This window comes from Salvia hispanica, chromosome 1, assembly GCF_029641045.1.
Source record: "Salvia hispanica isolate PSC_SH4W2 chromosome 1, Shi_PSC_v1, whole genome shotgun sequence".
Classification (NCBI taxonomy): Eukaryota; Viridiplantae; Streptophyta; class Magnoliopsida; order Lamiales; family Lamiaceae; genus Salvia; species Salvia hispanica.
In genome coordinates, this window is record NC_142692.1 from 1,812,723 (window position 1) to 1,832,129 (window position 19,407).

At 35.9% G+C, this 19,407-nt stretch overlaps 2 protein-coding genes and 1 pseudogene across 3 annotated transcripts; 1 reads left to right on the forward strand and 2 right to left on the reverse strand.

Moving 5' to 3' along the window:
* Window positions 1-1,218: 1,218 nt before the first annotated feature.
* Window positions 1,219-6,148, reverse strand: LOC125223473 (uncharacterized). Of its 2 annotated transcripts, none has more exons than XM_048126637.2 (16): window positions 5,732-6,148; window positions 5,578-5,639; window positions 5,414-5,481; window positions 5,094-5,215; window positions 4,488-4,593; window positions 4,329-4,380; window positions 3,996-4,113; window positions 3,865-3,895; window positions 3,722-3,745; window positions 3,508-3,632; window positions 2,780-2,861; window positions 2,455-2,577; window positions 2,223-2,276; window positions 2,066-2,135; window positions 1,952-1,982; window positions 1,219-1,765 (listed from the first exon to the last, which is right to left on the reverse strand). In XM_048126637.2, the coding sequence occupies exons 1-16, from the start codon at window positions 5,922-5,924 to the stop codon at window positions 1,446-1,448; spliced, it is 1,581 nt and encodes a 526-aa protein (XP_047982594.1). In that variant the 5' UTR covers window positions 5,925-6,148; the 3' UTR covers window positions 1,219-1,445. The 2 variants fall into 2 exon arrangements, with proteins under 2 accessions (XP_047982594.1, XP_047982595.1); XM_048126638.1 differs by having other exon boundaries at window positions 5,414-5,488; window positions 5,732-5,873.
* Window positions 6,149-6,980: 832 nt separating this feature from the next.
* On the reverse strand, window positions 6,981-9,773 carry LOC125219862 (cell growth defect protein). The gene is made up of 3 exons (XM_048121947.2): window positions 9,624-9,773; window positions 8,009-8,176; window positions 6,981-7,224 (listed from the first exon to the last, which is right to left on the reverse strand). The coding sequence occupies exons 1-3, from the start codon at window positions 9,717-9,719 to the stop codon at window positions 7,141-7,143; spliced, it is 348 nt and encodes a 115-aa protein (XP_047977904.1). The 5' UTR covers window positions 9,720-9,773; the 3' UTR covers window positions 6,981-7,140.
* A 5,314-nt stretch (window positions 9,774-15,087) lies between these two features.
* LOC125219744 (aldehyde oxidase GLOX pseudogene) lies at window positions 15,088-16,872 on the forward strand (annotated as a pseudogene).
* Window positions 16,873-19,407: the final 2,535 nt, after the last annotated feature.

The window sequence follows — 19,407 nt, forward strand, 5'->3', positions numbered from 1 at the left end:
ATTTGATTTCTAAATTTGAGCGTATTTGAAGTTGTTGTGAGCATCATATAAATGTATTAAAAAATAATCAACTTTTATTGAAGAATATTTAAGGATTTAAATTAGACATGTGATAATATTTAATAATTAAATTTAATGCATAAAGGTTATAATATACTACATTTATATCAAACCCAATAATATGTATGAATACTTTTCTCTTTATCATAGTCAGCACATGCTCGATCATAAAGATGATTTATCATTACAATTAATAACTCTTCATAACATAGATAGGTCTTTTATTCTTAAAATCTCGATTATACAATTTTTCAAGCATATTTATCATCATAATCACGATGATTTTGCATCAAAGGGTAAAATAGAAAGATGTCATATTTTCTTTATATTTGCTTCTCGCGCCATCCACCCTACTCTAATCAAATCGTTGCACGATTTGGAACAGTTGGTATCATGGTAAATACAGCTATTATTTGCATATTTTACATAATATTTTATCATAGTTGATAAAATGAGTTCATCATGTGGTTGATAGTTTCATTTCATCAAACAGTATTAGGTAACCAAATTATGATAACGGTTGTACAACTTATAGATAATATAATGGTGAAGTGTGATTCTATCAATTATAGTTGTATGACTCTTGTCTCCTTTTGCTTAATGAATCATCATGGTATAAACCTACCTTTAACTACCTCTTTATCTTTTTACTCATAAAGGTCTATGGTACTTTGCCATGCCAATTAAAAGTGATAAAAAGAACTTGCAATAATACAAGAAAAAGGAAGTAAAAAATAAGAACACACAATTTAGATCTCATATCTCACTTGTTGGACTGTAATGGGCTAACGGACTCTGGTCGCCGTTGCTTCCCGAGAGCAGAACCCGATAGATTTTGCGTAGCAATCATTTGGACCGTGACGTATAAATTAGGCACAAGTCGTTTGTCCAATCGGAATGAAGCCTTTTTCTAAAGAGAAAAGGATGAATGGTGGGAGCCTTTCTTCACATGGAAAAAAAGATTTCCCATTATTGTAAAACACAGAGTGAATTGTGAAACATTATATGTTAAGTGGTGAGTCCATTTCTTGGACAGTGACACTTTTCCCTACTATTGTAAAAACATAGAGAATGTCTCAGTTGTCACTAAGCCGTAAAATGTCTGGCTTCGCCACTATATGACAATGTTCTACTTGATACTACAAAGTAAGAAGATGGTTACATAATTTCCTTTTTCTCTGGTCAGAAAAAATAGTCAGATGATACATAGTCCACGAATGTCTTCCTTTCTACCAAATACAAAGAGGTTGGAAACCTGTTCTAGGATGACATTCTACTTGGAACATGTTCAAAATTGAATGCATCCCAGATAATTGTAAGAGAAAGGCACACTTGATAAATCTAAGAAAAAAATAAAAATAAAGATGTATCAGCTCAAGACATGCTCATGACTTCTTAGGTCTTCCTCTCCTACCCGAACCTCTTCCTCCAGCACTTGCAGTCTCAGATGCAGCACGGCCCCTCCCGCGACCCCTGCCTCTTTTAGCCGAAGCAGCTCTGCCCCTCCCTCTGGCTGAGCTCTTCCCACGTCCATGTTCTGCTTCACCGTTGAGTGAATCACTGTCATCGCTCTCGTACTCACTGTTGTCCTCATCCTCAGAAGAACTTTCATTCTTCCTCTTTTTCGAGTTTTGAGGCTTTTTTGCATTACTCTTCTTTGGAGCTTTGTCAGCCATGTCGGCTCCGTTATCAGTTGGTTCAATCACTGCAGAGCATGAAGAAAGTTTTGCATCATCAAAGCAAGCCATAACAGTTTTCGCTGGGCAAAAGAACATACTGAAAACATAAGCTAGAGCACTGCGCATCTCATATTTGAATCGGTGCTCATGGAAATTCTGAAAATGGTTCATAGGTTTTGAATTAATTTTTCATTAAGTGCATTGAACTATACCTTCTGCAGCTTTACCATCATGCACTTCAAGCTATCAAGAAACATGAAAGAAAAATCAGATAACCTTCAACAGTTCAGATAACTTTAACAGGTAAGTGTCTCAAAAATTAATACCTCTTCAATTCTTGCAGCATCTTTGGTTCTATCAACCACCACCAGGGAAAGGGCAAATCCACAGGCAACACTACAGAGAATTATGCACAAATTCAGTGTCTAATGTCTATACAGAGAGAGATACCAAGTCTGAATTCATTATATTGGTACTACTAACCTAATAACATGCATTCCCTCTAGGATGTCCACTTTCTTTGGAATCGCTGATGATCTGCAAAGAGCAAAAGCAAGACATATCCTCAATATTTTTGTATGTGTCTACATAATCATAGACCCAGGTATGAAGTTATGGGTTTCTCAAAAGAATATGTATGAACTATGAAGTTATTGAAATCAATGTGCATGTGCAAATGTGGCATGCAAACTTTAAACTTTAAAAAACCAAGTACTTTTGGCCATTAGGTCCATATCCCAGTTCTCCAGATTGCGCATGACCCCAACTAATACATGAAGAATCAGCCCCCACAAAGTGGTGCATATTGCCTGAATCCATGCAGCGCAGGTTCCAGCCACTGAGAAAGAAGCTAGCTGGTCAATACTCAATCGATTGGCAAATAGAGTAAGAATATAATCTCTCTAGAGCAGGACTTGTGTTTGCATCAGTTACAAGAACATCAGTAATGAGTGAGCAAGGTCCCTTGCTTGGTTTGGGAGATTAGTTAACTATTTTCTTGTTTTTTACTTCAATAGTCAGAAAAGAGATCATATATAGACCTCAAATCCATGAGAGGCTTTGGGTACATCCAGTCATCCCCACTGTTCTTTATCTTGCCCCACATGTAAAGCTGCCCACCTCCTGCAAAAATAGTATTTTTCTCAAATTGCTTTCTTCGGTCAAAATTAGTTTACATCTCAGAAGATCAACTTACACAGGCTATAAATCAATAAAGTATATTCTAATTCGGGTACGAGACAACAAACCCACAGCAGACAAACTTGAGAGAACTCTGGCATATTCATACCACAGTCCAGCATGAATTTGGACCCTCACATCTGGCACTTAGGGTTAATATTTTAACAACCAAGACACTTGAGAGTTGAGACTAAGGCTAAAAGGTTTTCTTTGTACAAGGTTCAAGTCATGTTCAACATCACCAGCAGCCAGACAGTTTATCCTAGTGCTAAGCTACTCTAGTGTCTAGCCCCTTCTTACTTTAACAGCATCACAACATACTCATCAAAACTGACTGAAGGAAGCAGCATAAAAGTTTGATAACAATTGTTGATATTATTAGCAATACCAATTAATGAAGTGAAGATCCAATAGCCAAGTAAAGCTTACATCTGTACCCCAAAAAGACAATGACCTTCCAACTCTACTAACAATATTATGTCCCAATTCATATCAATCAGAAACATACTTAAAAGAATGCAAATAAAGATGAAGCAGCAAACCCAGAAAACAATGGAGAAAACTGCAGCTAGAAGGTGGTAAGTCCTACCGGCTGTACATGCAGAGTTGGCAGCACCTGCTGAAACAATCGCATTTGGAGGTAACACATTATGCCTTGTGAAAACATCAACAATACGTGGAGCCCATTCATCCTTCTGCTCTCTATGCCCAAGTCTGTCATTGGCAGGAATAAAACTCAGCCCATAATGATGAAGAAGGTAACAGCAGAGAACATAACCAATGAGCCAAAACAATTGCATTACCTTCCATAACCACCAAAGCCCCACCTATCAATTGCCACAATAGGAAAATCAAAGAAACAAAAAGTAAATCAAGTGTTTTCGATTAAATGATGATCAGTTAAAGCTTTTAGAATAATCTTTACCATGCAATAATGCTAACTTACGTGTAAACATGACCATCCTTAGTAACAGCCACTGGGATAAAATAAACAAACAGGACTTGAATACCAGAACATTGTAAGAAATATAGTGGACTAGAACAATACATACGTTAGGCAGTTAATGGTTTGAATACCTGTATGATTAGTTCCACAAGCAGCTTTAACAATAGTCTCTCCAGAAAGAGAGGCTATAGCTCTAGGCCTGGGTTGAGCTTCATAAGCAAGCCTCACAGAGCTGTCCTTGGTATTATACTATCAATGAAAAGCTTGTCTTGTTAGTACTTGGATAAATGGAACATCAATTGACATGAGTACAAAGAATTGAAAGACAAGAGCTACAAATATTCATAGAGTTTTCAATTATAAGGTAAAAACAGATCAAAACCATTTGATGGGAGAGATAAATCTTAAAAGATAAATAGATTACTGAAATAAATAACACGTTACAACTCTTTTACTGGGTTTACCTCATTGTTTGAACCATGCCCTAGCTGTCCATATTGTGGAAGACCAGCAGTCCTTGTAGATCAAAAACAATAAAAAATCAGCAGTTGAACAGGCAGAAATACAACAGCAAGTCAGCAACTCTAGATATGCAAAAAAAAAATAAGGTGCATAAACCATACATAATAGAAGATCCTTCAACAGCAGTGAGCCACACTGTAAATTCACCCCCACAAACAGCACTTTTGACTTCAGTTACTTGACAACGAACTGGAAGTAACTCAGACTCTGCAAAGAAAGAATGTATTAGCAAAATGCAGTAAATCCAATCAAACAAAACTCTCTTAGTTTTATCAAATAAATGCGGAAAGCAATTTTGCCTGTATAATTCAAAAGGGAGGTCAAACGGCAAGGATGTTAATGGTCAGGGTATTGACTAACAACTAAAGCAAGTGGTAATGGAAGTCATATCAAAAGTTAAAAATTTTCCCACAGTAGTATACAGTTCTTTTGCAATTATGTAGTGCATGATCACAGTTAACACCAATAAGAACAAAAATAATAAACATAGATCTGCAAGCTAAATATGCGAATACATTCTAATTTAAGTTTCTAACATATTTGAACTGCTTTAACTTGGGAACTGTACTGTGACAATCAATGGATAAAAACATGCACCAGAGACTGTAAACAGCATATTAAAATAACAAAATTGACTAACAATTATATAGGAGGGATAGGATAGTAAATTTAGGATGCTTTTCATCCATGAGCTCCTTGATGCTCACCATTTTTAGTGGAACCTGAACCGAGTTGTCCATGCTTATTCCAACCAAATGCAAATGAGAGACCATCTTCAGTCACTACCACGGAATGACTCCTACCAGCCCCTGCTCTAACAATGTTATGCCTGAAAATTGTGAACATATGTTAAACAGTTATAGCCTGGCTTGCGATGAACAAGTCACTATGTTACATCCGGAAAAAACCGGATTGAACTAAACATGAACGCGATCTGTTTTCTTTTAATGGTACATTTTGAACATAAGTAGACAATTCTAAAGCTATAAAAAATCAATCGACCACGAGGTAAAAGAAAGTAACAGACTTGGACAATTGCGAAACAATCGTCGGCCTATCTCGCTGAATGTAATCACCATGACCAAGCTGCCCTTTCTGCACACTTAGCAAAACATAACAGAGAAGCACAATGAGAAAACATAAAAAAAATCATCAAAAAAACTAAAACTCGAGATAACACAACAAACATGCCTCATTGCGACCCCAAGTGTAGCAACGCCCATTCACATCCAACGCCACACAGTGGCAAGACACTACATTACACAAAAAAACATGAATCAATAACAAAATTCTTAGAAATTTCAGAAACTGAACCAACCAAACCACTAAACAGATATCCATTTACCGCAGCCAGAGGCAACAAATCGAATATCCACCCCCATAAGCGGGCGCAGCCTCGTCGGGGAGGCCAAATTCTCCTCCGCCGTGGTCCTGCGGCGGCCCATTGCCTCCCACGACGTGGTCCCGCAGAAGAGCAGCTCCCCTCCCTTCACCTCCTCCTCCACCGCCACCTTATTCTCCCCCTCCGCTGCCGCCATTTCCCGCCAATCCCACTCAACCGCCCAAATTGAAATTCAAAAAACAGAGATCCAGCAAATACGAACTGAAATTGATTAAATCGGGAGATAGGGTTGCAGGAAGGGGCTGCAAAAAGGGAGAAGAAGAGTAAAGATTTGAAATTTGAAAACCCTACCACGACTCCCACTAGTAGTAATTTTAATTAGGAGAGAGAATGGAAATGGGGGTTTTACTGTTGTGGTTTGCGGTTTCCGAGATTGATGAACTTACTTTATTGGTAAAGATTTCGTATTTTCGATTTCGTTTTTTTATTTTATTTAGATTTCTGTTTTTGGCTGTATTTGTCCGGTGGTTATATGTTGGTTCCCGCGTTATAAAATTTCATTGCTCATTTCCTTTTCTATTTTGTTGGCCGTTAAATTACGTAAATTGGGAAAATGTTAAATTTACTTTTATAACCTTTTAATTGTTACAACAAATGTATTTTATAATGAAATCTAATTAAGAAAAATGTCATAATTATATTCTCCAATTTAAAATACGACACTTATATATAAACTAAATAGAGCAGTTATCACTATACTTTGGTAGTTGGGTAGTAGGTTGAACAATAATTAAGTGCAAAACTTTAATACATAAATTCATCAATAATTGAGACTACATTTAAATCTTTAACATAATCGCGTTAGCAAATCTTTAAATCCGTACTTACAAAAAGTCGTCTTAGACCATCTACAACCATTTACACCAAACTCAAACTCATTTTTTAAGTATACGTCACACCAAAAAGTAGTTTACTCCAACCATTTACACCAAATTCAAAATTTACACCATTTTTGGTTTTTTGACTCAAAATTTTTGAAGTAGCACCATATTTGGTGCTATTTCACAAAAAACATAAAAAATGAGTTTGAGTTTGGTGTATAGTTGGAGAAGATATCTACACCAAAACTCATTTATGGAGTACGGTTGGAGATGGTCTTACACTAACGATTTTGCAGTAAGACAGCTGATTCCTCAATGTAGAGCATCAAAGTGAAGCCCATCACAAACCATATGATGTATAAACAAAGAAATTTAGCAAAATGAAAAAATATACTTATCATAAAAAGGTATTGTTCAACAAGTACAATACAACAAAATGGAATTGCCAAAAATTACTACTCCATCACATTAAGAACATGGATCAGTATTCAGTCTCATAGGGAGATGCTAACCTACCTACAATAAATTCACCTAACTTGTGTGTGCCTTCTTCTCAATGCTTGACTTGCTTAGAACAACAACACCGATTACGATTAGCGCAGCACCTGCAAACCACTGTAGTAATTTGCTAGCGTTATGGAAGAGGCTAGAGTAGAAAATTTGAGCTAAAAACATTTCAGCTAGTTTAAAGGAAATACTTGTGCCACAAATCTTAATGCTAATTTATGACGAATTAACAGATGCACAAGTATATCTATGTTTTCCCCGAGTCATATTCGTGTGCAAATTGAAAGACAGAACGTGGGGGGTAACATTATGTATCCCGGAAAGATAGTTCTTGACTCTATTTTCTTCATTTGAACTAAAATAGGACCAAATTATGCTGTGTTTAGTCCGTTTCCGTATTTGAGAAATGAAAACATCTAGGTAAAACTTGGTAGATAGCATACAAGCCTTCGACAGCCAGTTCACTAACTAAGCCACTGTTTTCCTAAACATATAATTCAATTACTGAAAGAACTTTATAGGGAGAAAAAATTGGTAAAATATAAAGGAAAAATTAATTAGATAATCCAGAAAACTTGATAACAAGAGATATGCGAAAACCATAATAGCAGCATGTGCTCAAATGTTGTTTTCAATCATCAAGATTTTATCCATGAGTTTTACATGAATTTTAGTGAAGTTAGCCTTGTGACACTGTTCTTACTTGGCTGTGGAGGATTGTAAAGCTCCAGTTAGTAAGGAATTAATTTAACAGCTTTTCAACATATATTGCTAATGTAACTCTATAAAGTTTAAATCATCAGACTGCACTCGCAAGACCAGGCACATTTGTCAATTTGCAATTGGTAAGAAACAGCTTAGTGAAAGCTTGTAACTGAGTGAAAAACATTACCTTAGGAGGTAGTGCCTCGTCAAAGAGAATATATCCAGACATCCCAGAAGTCAGAAAGTTTGTTGCAAAGTTTGTCACCGTAGCTTGTAAAGCCGACAGAGACTTCATGCTATTAACATAGCATCCCCACATTATGACATTGAAAAGCACGACCAGCGCATATTTCAACTACAATATTTTACTACATATCAATTAGAGAGAGTAGAGATAACTATAGACAAAACATATGATCAATAAACTGAAGACGAACAACCAGCCGATGGATGAACCAAACTGCAGTTCAATAGTGTTCAATTAACATAAGATCATCAAACCAATGACTTAATGACCTTTTAGGATCTGATGAGATAAGAAGCCATGTGAAGAATACTTTGTTTTATCAATGCAATCATACCACACATCACTGTCCTAACTCCTAAGCAATATAATGGGAAGCATAATCCAACTAACTGGAAATCTATCCGTATTGCATACCTATCATATCTATCGAAGCAAGTGACAAGTATAGATAATTATGGAAGCAAAGTTTACCACCAAAATTAATACTATGAATCTACAAAGACAAGAAGTTAGTGGTGCATTTTCACTAACTTCAAATCACATTAACAATCGTGTATTAGTATGCATTTCACATCTTTTTCTTATAATTCCAATATCATCAAAAGTAAAGCATCATAAAATTCAATATCATCCATGGATATAACAATAAAGTATATTTTTTTACGAAGAATCTTCACCAAGATTCTCCTGTAAAGAATGTCAATGTATAATGACAACTGAAAATTCATACACTTCCTATAATATAAACACCCACACTAAATAAAATTGCTTGATCCAAAACCATTCATTTTAACTTATGGTCCCTACCAATATACTCCTAAGTACCAAACTTATCAAAGATTTGAAGAAACATCACATTGATATCATAATAAAACCATCACAATTCAAACACAACCACCATAAATTTCCCCAAGCTAAAACGTTCTACTTTATAAAAATGGATAAAGAACACACTCACGCACTTATCAACCAACCGATTCGAACTTCCAATCCATTAGTTGGAAGGGAAATATCTTACCAACATCCAACATGCCGCACTTCTTCACCCCATAAACAAAGCTCTTTCAAAAAATTATCATTACCAAATTAAACAACAAAACACTCACACAAGCCATACTCGACTATTCATCTATTTGTCGAAAGAGAAGCATCGTATCCCCATAGCATTATAATTGCAAAAAAAAAAATTAAAAATATCACCACTAAACATAAACTACTTGAGTGTATCAATTTTTGAGCCACCTAACACTCTTTCTAACAGAGCCTTTGAGCTTGCCTTCAACAGAGTAAAATTTGTAGCTTGCAACCCTTCTCTTCCTCTGAAAAAAAAAATCCCTTTCGACTACAGACCAATTGGCAATTGCAACACTACGTAATAAAATTATGCTACACTTGCGAAGGGTGTTCAATCAAAACAGATCAATTATGCTATTCGAGAACACGAATTGCAATCGGATATCTAAATCGCGGAATCCGCAGCTTATTCTATCGAAGCTCAATCCGGCATGGATGAATTATTTAATGGATGTTAAGATCATAAGATGGGTGAATTTACCTGGGATGAGAAGAATTTGGCAGAAATGGCGGCAAGAGCAGCGTTGAAACCGGCTGAAATCGCCCACGCATACCCTTTCTTCCTCTCGCTTTGCATCTCTGATGCTGTTGGGAGATACACAGGCTAATCATTTTTCCAGTATAATAAAGTATTTTTATAAAACTCTATTCACTTTAATAAAATTTGAAAAACCATAGTATTGTGAAGATTTAAATTTTTGGGCCTATTTTTGTTGAGTTGGTACAATGTAAAATTTTGGTTATAAAAGTTTATAGTGGTATAAATGTGTATTACTCCCTTCGTCTCGCTTTAGCAGTCCCATTGACTTTTCTGTCCTCTTTTAGTAAAAATGATAAAAAATAGTTTAAGTAGAGAAATGATAAAATAAGAAAGACAATAATGTAGATAAGACTTTTCTCTATATTATTCTCTCTCTTAATTTACCATTTCTCCTTTTTAACTATTTTATATCATTTTTACAAAAAAATGGCAGAAAAGTTAATGGGACTGCTAAAGCGGGACAGTGAGAGTAATATATTGACGTAGACATATAAATGATATCGTTCTAAGCATAAAAAAAATGATTTTGTCTCTCCTTTCTCTATACTTACTTGTTTATCATCACAACATGATTAGTGATGAGATGGCTTAGGAAATGTCATAGTTGATCCTCATTGCCATATATAGGTGTTTCCGTATGACAACTTAGCTTTATTTTCCTCTCGGCTAGCTGGAACACTTACAAATTTTTTAATTTCGTGATGTGTTATTCAAATATTGAAAGACTGGGATAATTCATAAATTTATTTCTTCAAATATTTACATTGTTAGAGCATCCACAACGGCACGACAGGATAACGGGGAAGCGAGTGGGGTTGTTATGCCACTCTGCCTTCCCCGGCCAATGAGATTCGTGCGTATTGCCGTGTGGGTGGACGTGTTCAGTCAAAAATTTAATTTGTTACAAAGAATTTGAAAATTTTATTTTCGAATTTAGAAATATCTAACCTACTATACAATATAACCATCATATTTATGTTACTAAGTGGATTTATACCTATTTTTCTCGTGTACTACCACCCACAAGATACTCCAAAAGTATATAGTGGAACACATTTGGGAAAACTTTGGTCACAACAACGAATGATCACAATTTCGATCATCACTTCCAATAAAATAAATTATAGAATTTCGAGTGGGTATCTTTCTGTCTTCCAACAAAATGATAACAATATGTAATAGGATTTTAATGAATTTCAAATTTCAATTAAATTTTGATAAAAAAAAATTATTCCATGTAATATAAAATGGAAAAAATGATAAAATGATAACAAAATATACAAGATTTATGAAAATTTAAGGAAATGAATGATTGGTTGTGTGTTGGTGTTAATATATGGGGTAAAAGTTGTTATAGGAATAGGAGTATAATCTATCAATAGTGAAGCGAATGAAGCATCGTTGTGAATGATCTTTTATTCATTTGGCTTATTCTAAAATGTTGATTTTGTGACATAAAGGTGATTGACAATGAAGGTGGTGTTGTTTCATTTTGATTCAAAATTAAATATCATATACTACTATTTATTAATTAGCCCAACACTTGATCTATGAAAAGTAATTAACTTGTAACGTGCACAAGTTAATACAGAGGTCACCTTTTGTAACCAAGCAAAACTATGGTGATTGACAATGAGAGTAATGTTGTCTATTGATCCTCACAACTTTCCCTTTCAAATCCCATCTAGCTTTTGCAAGCAAACTTTTCTTTTCAAGTTACAAATCGTTTGATTTAATGACATTGAAGCGTTACCGTTTCGAAAAACATGACATGCTTGGTCGATCGTATGTGGTTTTAAGATATGTTGGTTAGTATGCTAAGCATATAATTAAAATGTAGTAATTCAGTATAGTACTAATTCCATTGAAAATAAAGTCTTGAATTTTGTTGGTGAGAAATTGGGGAAGACTCCTCCATTGGGCTTTAATTTGCAGAAGGGAGGAGAACTTTAATGTGTTTGATTGGTGCATTCCTCAAGATTTGTATGACAAGTCACCTCAAAATACTTAACAAATACATTTTCTATTGCAAAATTAGGGTGAAATTCTAATATATTCTGATAAAAAATATTACTAGTATACTGTAACTAGATCACAAGATTTTAAACCAGCTTTGGAAATAGGGATGACTTGTGTAACTTCCTTTTCAGGTGAATAATCTCAGGGAATACTTTTCTTGTGCATGAGACATTAGGTTACTACAAAGCTATACAAATCTATGCAATATTGAAAGAGTTATCAAAATAGTTACATCATGTTGCTCACAATTATTATTGTTGGTTTTAGTGCAACTCATAACTAAGAATATGGCTGCAAATTTGAATAATAATCTATTGATATAGATGGCTGTAAATTTCCAATATACAGCTTATTATATTTAATCTAATTTCGGCCAATTAATAATTTCTCCTTTAATATAATTGGGAGAAAAATTAAAGGGATCACTAAGTCAAATATTGCATCATACAATCAATAATGTCCCATCAATATTTACACTATTTACTCAAATATTGTCTCACATGATTAATAATTTAATATAATGCTCCATCAATATTTCAACTTATAATTCTTCATTCTTATTTGACCCCATTAAAACTAGTGACGACAGAGCCGTTATTTGACTATAAATCAATCTTGCTTCTCAGTTTCTATAATTGGGGAAGGAAAACGGTGGAATAGAAATACATGTGAAAATCCAAAATTAATCTGACCATTTGAATAATCTATATCACTTTAAATTATAAAAATGAGTATATACATGGGAGTGTTAGGATGCTACCATATTTTAAAATAACACCATAACATTATTCCTAGCCAATTATTTATACACATAGATGAATAATAAGTTGCCACGTGGCAAAAAAAATTCTAAAAAAGACGGTCAGCAATATGGTGTACACTATACATCAATTTTTCTTAGCCAGCAATATCCAACACGCTATACAACAATCTATAGATTGATGTGTAACGTTTATAATATTATTGTGCAACGTTTATAATATTGTTGTATAAGTAGTGTCACGATGTCACTTTAAGATGGGTTGTCATTTTAACACAAACCTACACATTTGTCTATATATAATAAAGTTTGTTCTTTTATGCATAGGATCTACAATCGCATGTTATAGTAATCATAAAGAGATGATGACAAAGAACTTCCACAGAAGCAAGACATATTTCTTTATGTCTCCTAAAAATAAGAAATATGTGGCAGGAAATTTTGTATATATATAGTGAGCTTTAGATCTATGCTTAGCACATATTCTTTGCATGATTCCGACCTATTGTGCCCAAACTCAGTAATAATAAGACATATTTGGATCGACAGTCGATAAATCAGCTAATATTAAAGCAACAGAATCTCTTATCTTGCTGGAACAACCTATCTCCATGTGATCACACAACATTATCTTCCAAAATTGTTTCCTAATATTAGTTAAACATATATATTCACCGTTTTAATCTCGTGAAATTCTAATGTTTGGATTAATGAGGTTGTCGGCTTTATGAATAAATGTGGGCAAAAAGTTAAGAAGACCCTCGATTGAAGCTAGGTGAAAAAGAGGGTGTTTTAAAGGAAATAAAAAAAATGTAACACTTCATTCGTTTCATTAATTTTAAGTCGTGAATTATGAAATGAGACATCCAAGTGAGACACCCGCGACCAAATTGAATGGTTAAATGTTATGAAATGAACGAGGATTATAGGTTTCTACTCTTTGTCAGCCCTAGTTGACTCTCGATCTATCATTGGCTCCTTCATAGTTCAATTACTCCCTCAGTTCGCTATTATGAGTCTCATTCATGGGCGACACGGGTTTTAAGAAATATTAAGAAAAGTGGGTGGAAAAAAGTTAGTGGAATATGGGTCTCACTTGTATATATTAGTTTTACATGAAACGTGAGTGAAATGAATTAATGGAAGGTGTGACCCTATTACCATTTATGGTAAAAATGAACCAGGACTCTTATTCGCGCACGGACTAAAATGGAAAAACGAGACTCTTATTCGCGGACGGAGGAGTACTTGACATAATTCATGTTCATTAGTAGCTTATATACAGTGGCGGATCTAGGGGGCAGGAGGGGGCGGTCGCCCCCTCTGTGCGACTGGTTTCTTCTTATCCCGGACGTAAAATTACCATGTCCACCCCCTCCGTTTGCCTCGACGTCGCCTTGAAAATCGAAAAAAATTGTCATTTTCGCCCTAAACTAAACCACTAATATGTATTTCGCTCACTCCGTTTATCAATTCTGGATCCGCCACTGCTTATATATTCTCCGGATTTTGCTCGTTTTCCTTGAAAACAATTGCAACGGTTTCGCTTCAAAAAAGGGGGAAAATAAATACACATGTTAATAGCTATAATTATGATGAGACCGATTATTATGGTGCAATAAAATGTAATAATATTAGATTCATTGTGACAAGACCAGCACTGTGTGCTGGAAATTCTTCATAGTTTGACCTGAAAATCATAAATTTGCAGTACTTGTTTGCTCTTAATTAATTCAGTAAGACCTGATTAGTACCCATAATTACTCTTCATAATGGAATTTTGACTTTGCCCATGTATCATCATATTTCCCCTCACTTTTTTTTTTAATATTATTAAGATTATACTCTAAAACTAATTAATTGCTGAAATAATTATGTACTCCATATCACATGTCAGATACCTGTATATTTCATGCTGACATTTTATTCAATAATAATCAGCAATACACACATAACAGAATACACTACACAGACAAAAAGAACACCTTTTTATTATTGTATTGCAATACTTCCATTGCATGCCAATTTTCATCCAATAATATCAAAAACTCCAAGATATTTATTCATCTCCATCTTCAATATTCTCAAAAATCAGACTTTTATAGGCCTTCCACGTGCACATATTCACAAGACTAACATTCAAAACCCTCCTAATATTGCCAAGAACATAAACAAAAGAAAAACTCAGTGATCAACTTCCTTTATTCCCCCATGTCCTTTCTCCACAGATATTATACCGTATCGAAAATATTACTCCCTCCGTCCCAGATAATTCGACTCAGTATTCCCTTTCGGATCGTCCCACATATTGTCTCACTTCAATTTTACCATTTTTAGTAGTGGGCCTCATATTCCACCGACTCATTCCTACTCACATTTTATTATAAAACTAATACTTTAAAAGTAGGACCCACATCCCACCACCTTTTCAACTCATTTTCCATTAGATTTCTTAAAATCTGTGCCGGGTCAAAGTGTCCCAAATTATCTGGGACGGAGGGAGTACTAAAATAGTAAAAAAAAAATACTACGTAATATGATTAATTATTAATTCCCACACGCGTTTCTCTTTCATCAAACGTGAGATATATATATATAAAGCCCGTGACCACAATTCTCACCACCATTTCTCTATGATCTAATCACGGACTCACCAAAGCCAAACATGACTTCACCTCTTATTCTTTGCCTCTTTCTCCTCCTTCTGCCAGCCCACGCCGCCGCAGGCGGCGTGGGCGGCAAGTGGAACTTGCTTCTATCCAATGTCGGAATCTCAGCCATGCACATGCAGCTCCTTCACACGGACCGCGTGGTCATGTTTGACCGGACTGACTTCGGCCCCTCCAACATCTCCCTCCCCAACGGCCGCTGCCGCCGCGACCCGGACGAAAAGGCCCTCCCAATCGACTGCACCGCGCACTCGGTCGAGTATGACGTGGCAGCCAACTCCATCCGCCCCCTGACCGTCCTCACGGACGTCTGGTGCTCCTCGGGAGCCGTCTCCCCGGACGGCTCCCTCGTCCAGGCGGGGGGCTATAACGACGGCGATCATGCCGTCCGCACCTATAGCCCCTGCCCGGACTGCGACTGGGAGGAGCTCAGAAACGGGCTCTCCCAGCGCAGGTGGTACGCCACCAGCCAAATCCTCCCCGACGGCCGCCAGATCATCGTCGGCGGCCGGAGGCAGTTCAACTACGAGTTCTACCCGAAGAAATCCGATACCTCCTACAATCTCCCCTTCCTCGTCCAGACGAACGACCCTCGCCTCGAGAACAATCTCTACCCGTTCGTGTTCCTGAACACGGACGGGAATTTGTTCATTTTCGCCAACAATCGAGCGATACTGTTCGATCACGCGAGCTCGAGGGTGGTACGGACCTACCCGACCGTCCCGGGCGGGGACCCGAGGAACTACCCGAGCACAGGCTCCGCGGTTCTGCTCCCGCTGGGGAGCAGAACCGGAGCCGAGGTGATGGTGTGCGGCGGCGCGCCGAAGGGAGCGTTTGTCAGAGCAAACAATGGTGATTTTGTAAAGGCGCTTGACACGTGCGGGAGGATCCGGATAAACGACCCGAATCCCCAATGGGTCATGGAGACCATGCCCCTGGGTCGGGTCATGGGTGACATGTTGCTTTTGCCAGATGGCAATGTTTTAATTATCAACGGGGCGGGTTTAGGCACGGCCGGGTGGGAAATGGGCCGGAGCCCGGTTTTGTCGCCGGTTTTATACTACCCGAATAAGCCAGCCGGGTCAAGGTTCGAGGTCCAGAACCCGACATCGACCCCTAGAATGTACCACTCTGCTGCGGTACTACTTCGCGACGGTCGAGTCCTCGTTGGTGGAAGCAATCCTCACATATATTATAATTTTACTAACGTAAAATTCCCGACTGATTTAACTCTCGAATCATTTTCACCGCCGTATTTGGACCCTCGGTTCGCGTATCTGCGGCCGAGGATCATTACGCCCGTATCTGAATCCGTATTCGGATACGGGCAACAGGTTACGGTCCGGTTCAGCGTCCCTCCGGGCCGGCTAGACAGAGGCTCGATCACGGTGACGATGATTGCACCGTCATTTGCGACTCACTCGTTCTCGATGAGTCAAAGATTACTAGTCCTTGACCGTGGGGATGTGACTCCGGTCGGAAGATCCACTTATCGAATTCGGGTTGGAATGCCGGGTTCGGGCAATCTTGCACCGGCTGGGTACTATCTTTTGTTCGTGGTCCATAGAGATATTCCGAGTGAGGGGATTTGGATCCGTATCAATTGAGTGAATCGGGCCGGGTCGGCCTAATTGGTTTGGTTTTTATTGCGGGGATGTAATTAGATACATAGTATTAGTATTATTTGTGACAAATGATTCATTACAAGGGAAATATTTGTATACACTTTTATTCAGAATTATTGAAATGAACTACGTGCACGTATAAAAGAGGGCTTCTATCAAGAAAGTTTAATGATACGTGGATGTGAAATTGATTTAGGTTGGCACTATGTGCAATTCGTGACGTTTTAAACTGAAATTATAGAAATAGAATTATAATAAATTCTAAATCCTAATGGTTAGATAAAGCCGTTGGAATTTCTATTATAGTCTATTGTTTGGTTTTTGGACGAATGTAAATATGTAATATGCGAGCTATGAGACTATTTGTGCGAGATTAATGTGAACAAGTAGTGCTCCGGGATTCTTATTTATGAACGGAAAGAGTATTAGTTTTGTTAAAATATGCTAGTATAATTTCTCTAGCTGCATTACTTTTTTGTGAGAAATCTGGTTGATATATGTAGTACTATCGAAATAGTGAATTCAAAAAAATAGGTATTTCTTTTGTTAGGATTAAATCTGATTATATCCAAGTGAATGACATTGATATTTAATTTGGACACGAAGAATCAATCAAAAATAATAACACAAAAAACCGAAGTCTAACTCATGAAGGAACATTATTAATCAATCATTTAGCCTTATCATAGTGGCAAACGAAATTTAGATCTATAATTGATTGAAAACGACTTATAGATGAAGGACACCCTTAATTGAAAGTCACATCTATTTGTTAGTTATTGTGTATAATAAGCACGTATTTGAGGTGACTTTGAACCTTCAACTTTAGATAGAAGGCATTAAGTTGCATTTCCTAGTATGAAAAATAAATATTTTTAAAATCTTATTCACATATTAATTTGCGATATCTACAAAAAGAGTGATTTATCTATAATCCCTATTCATAAGAAGCAGTGGCAGACGCATAAATTTTTACCAATAGGGGCTTTACTATATGTACTTTCATTATCTACGAAAATTAGTCTTGTGGATGAAACAAGTTTTAATGCTTGTTAGTACCGTAAAAAGATAGAGAGAAACGATGGTAAAGTACAATAAGAGAGGATAATATTCGGGGGGTTATCTTTCTAGAAATAAAAATGATACTAATTTTAGTGAACATACAAAAAAAAAAGACTATTTTTTGTAAATATTTTTTTAAAATAAAAAATAGAGTAAAAATACAAGGAGTTTTTGCATAATTAAGTTCAAAAGAAAAAGTCTAAAAATTTAACTTTTGGGTTAGAGTTACTAAGAAAATAAAATTTGAGTTTGCATCGATTATATGGAAGAAAAATGAAATAATGCTTTGTTAATTATTGTTCTGGAAAAAGTTATAGAGGAGACGAAAATTTAGAATTCATTAATTGAAAATTAAGTTATCAAATTGAAATTTAGTTTATAGAGAGTCCAAAGAAAATTTAACAAAACACATTTTTAAAGAAATCCATATATTTCTAGTAAAACGAATAGACTTTTAAGAGCAGTTGTTCTTTTAATTTAATTTAGTAGCCAATAAATGAACCAGCATCTTTAAAAAACCACAACAACTCGACACATTTTACTAGGAAGTTTATAATATTAATTGTAATAAAATCATCTTCTTCCTCAAACTCTCATCTTACTATTGTTATTCTTCATTTTTATCCTCTGTGATTTTTTATTTCTTATTCATTTCAACCCCTCTTACTACTCAAATTTTGATGAATTAGTTTTCAATAACATTAATTTAACGAGGACTGAAGGTAAATTTCAAAAATTTTACTCATTTTTTAAATAGAAAAAATTCAAAAAAATATTTTGGGTTTGGGCTTAAGCCATTTCCCATCTGAAAGTGTGTCCGCCAATGATGGGAAGGTCTCTAGTAAATCGGTTAATTGAATTTAGATTTTGAGTATAAAGATTACACTGACAATTACTCCCTCCGTTCCACTTTAGGAGTCCCGGTTGAGTTTGACACATGTTTTAAGAAATATAAAGGAAAGTTGGTAAAAAAATATAATGGAATGTGGGTCCTACTTTTATATATTAGTTTTTAAATAAAATGTGAGTAGGAAAAGGTGAATAAAATGTGGGGCATATTACCAATTATGGAATATTCCAATCGGAACTCTTAAAATAGAACACCTAAAAATTGTATATCGAGACTCATAAAATAGGACGGAGAGAGTATATGATATTTCAATTTCCATTTCAATTATATGCACATCCTGCTATTGAGGATATTGCCCACAACCCTCAAATAAAATACTATTACATCACATTCTACATTTAAGGTTATGACTTATGAGCATAAAGAATCCATCAACGTTTAAAAAGTGGATCAATCCATCGAGGATGCAGAAATACATTTATCAATTTATGACACTGAATAGATTGTTCCCGAATTAAGTAATAACGACATGTATTAAATATTCAGTCCAAGCCAACACACTTACGATACGAAGTTAAGATAAACGGCGATTCATACTAGATCCTCGAAGATCTCTAAAATAAAATGACTATTTAATCAGACTGGTAAAGCATAAAGTCATAAACATTCCACGTACGTGTCAACAATGTGCTCAATCCATGGGATTACGGTAATACATTAAGAAATTATTCCTTTAGTC

Coding starts and splice junctions, on each gene's coding strand:
- LOC125223473 (XM_048126637.2), bottom strand. CDS start 5,924: ATGGCGGCAGCGGAGGGGGAGAATAAGGTGGCGGTGGAGGAGGAGGTG. Junction 2,862..3,507: donor CAACTCTGCATGTACAGCCG/GTAGGACTTACC, acceptor CTATTTTTGCAG/GAGGTGGGCAGCTTTACATG. Junction 1,766..1,951: donor TGATGGTAAAGCTGCAGAAG/GTATAGTTCAAT, acceptor CATGCTCTGCAG/TGATTGAACCAACTGATAAC.
- LOC125219862 (XM_048121947.2), bottom strand. CDS start 9,719: ATGCAAAGCGAGAGGAAGAAAGGGTATGCGTGGGCGATTTCAGCCGGT. Junction 8,177..9,623: donor CCAAATTCTTCTCATCCCAG/GTAAATTCACCC, acceptor AAAATATTGTAG/TTGAAATATGCGCTGGTCGT. Junction 7,225..8,008: donor ACGAGGCACTACCTCCTAAG/GTAATGTTTTTC, acceptor AAATTACTACAG/TGGTTTGCAGGTGCTGCGCT.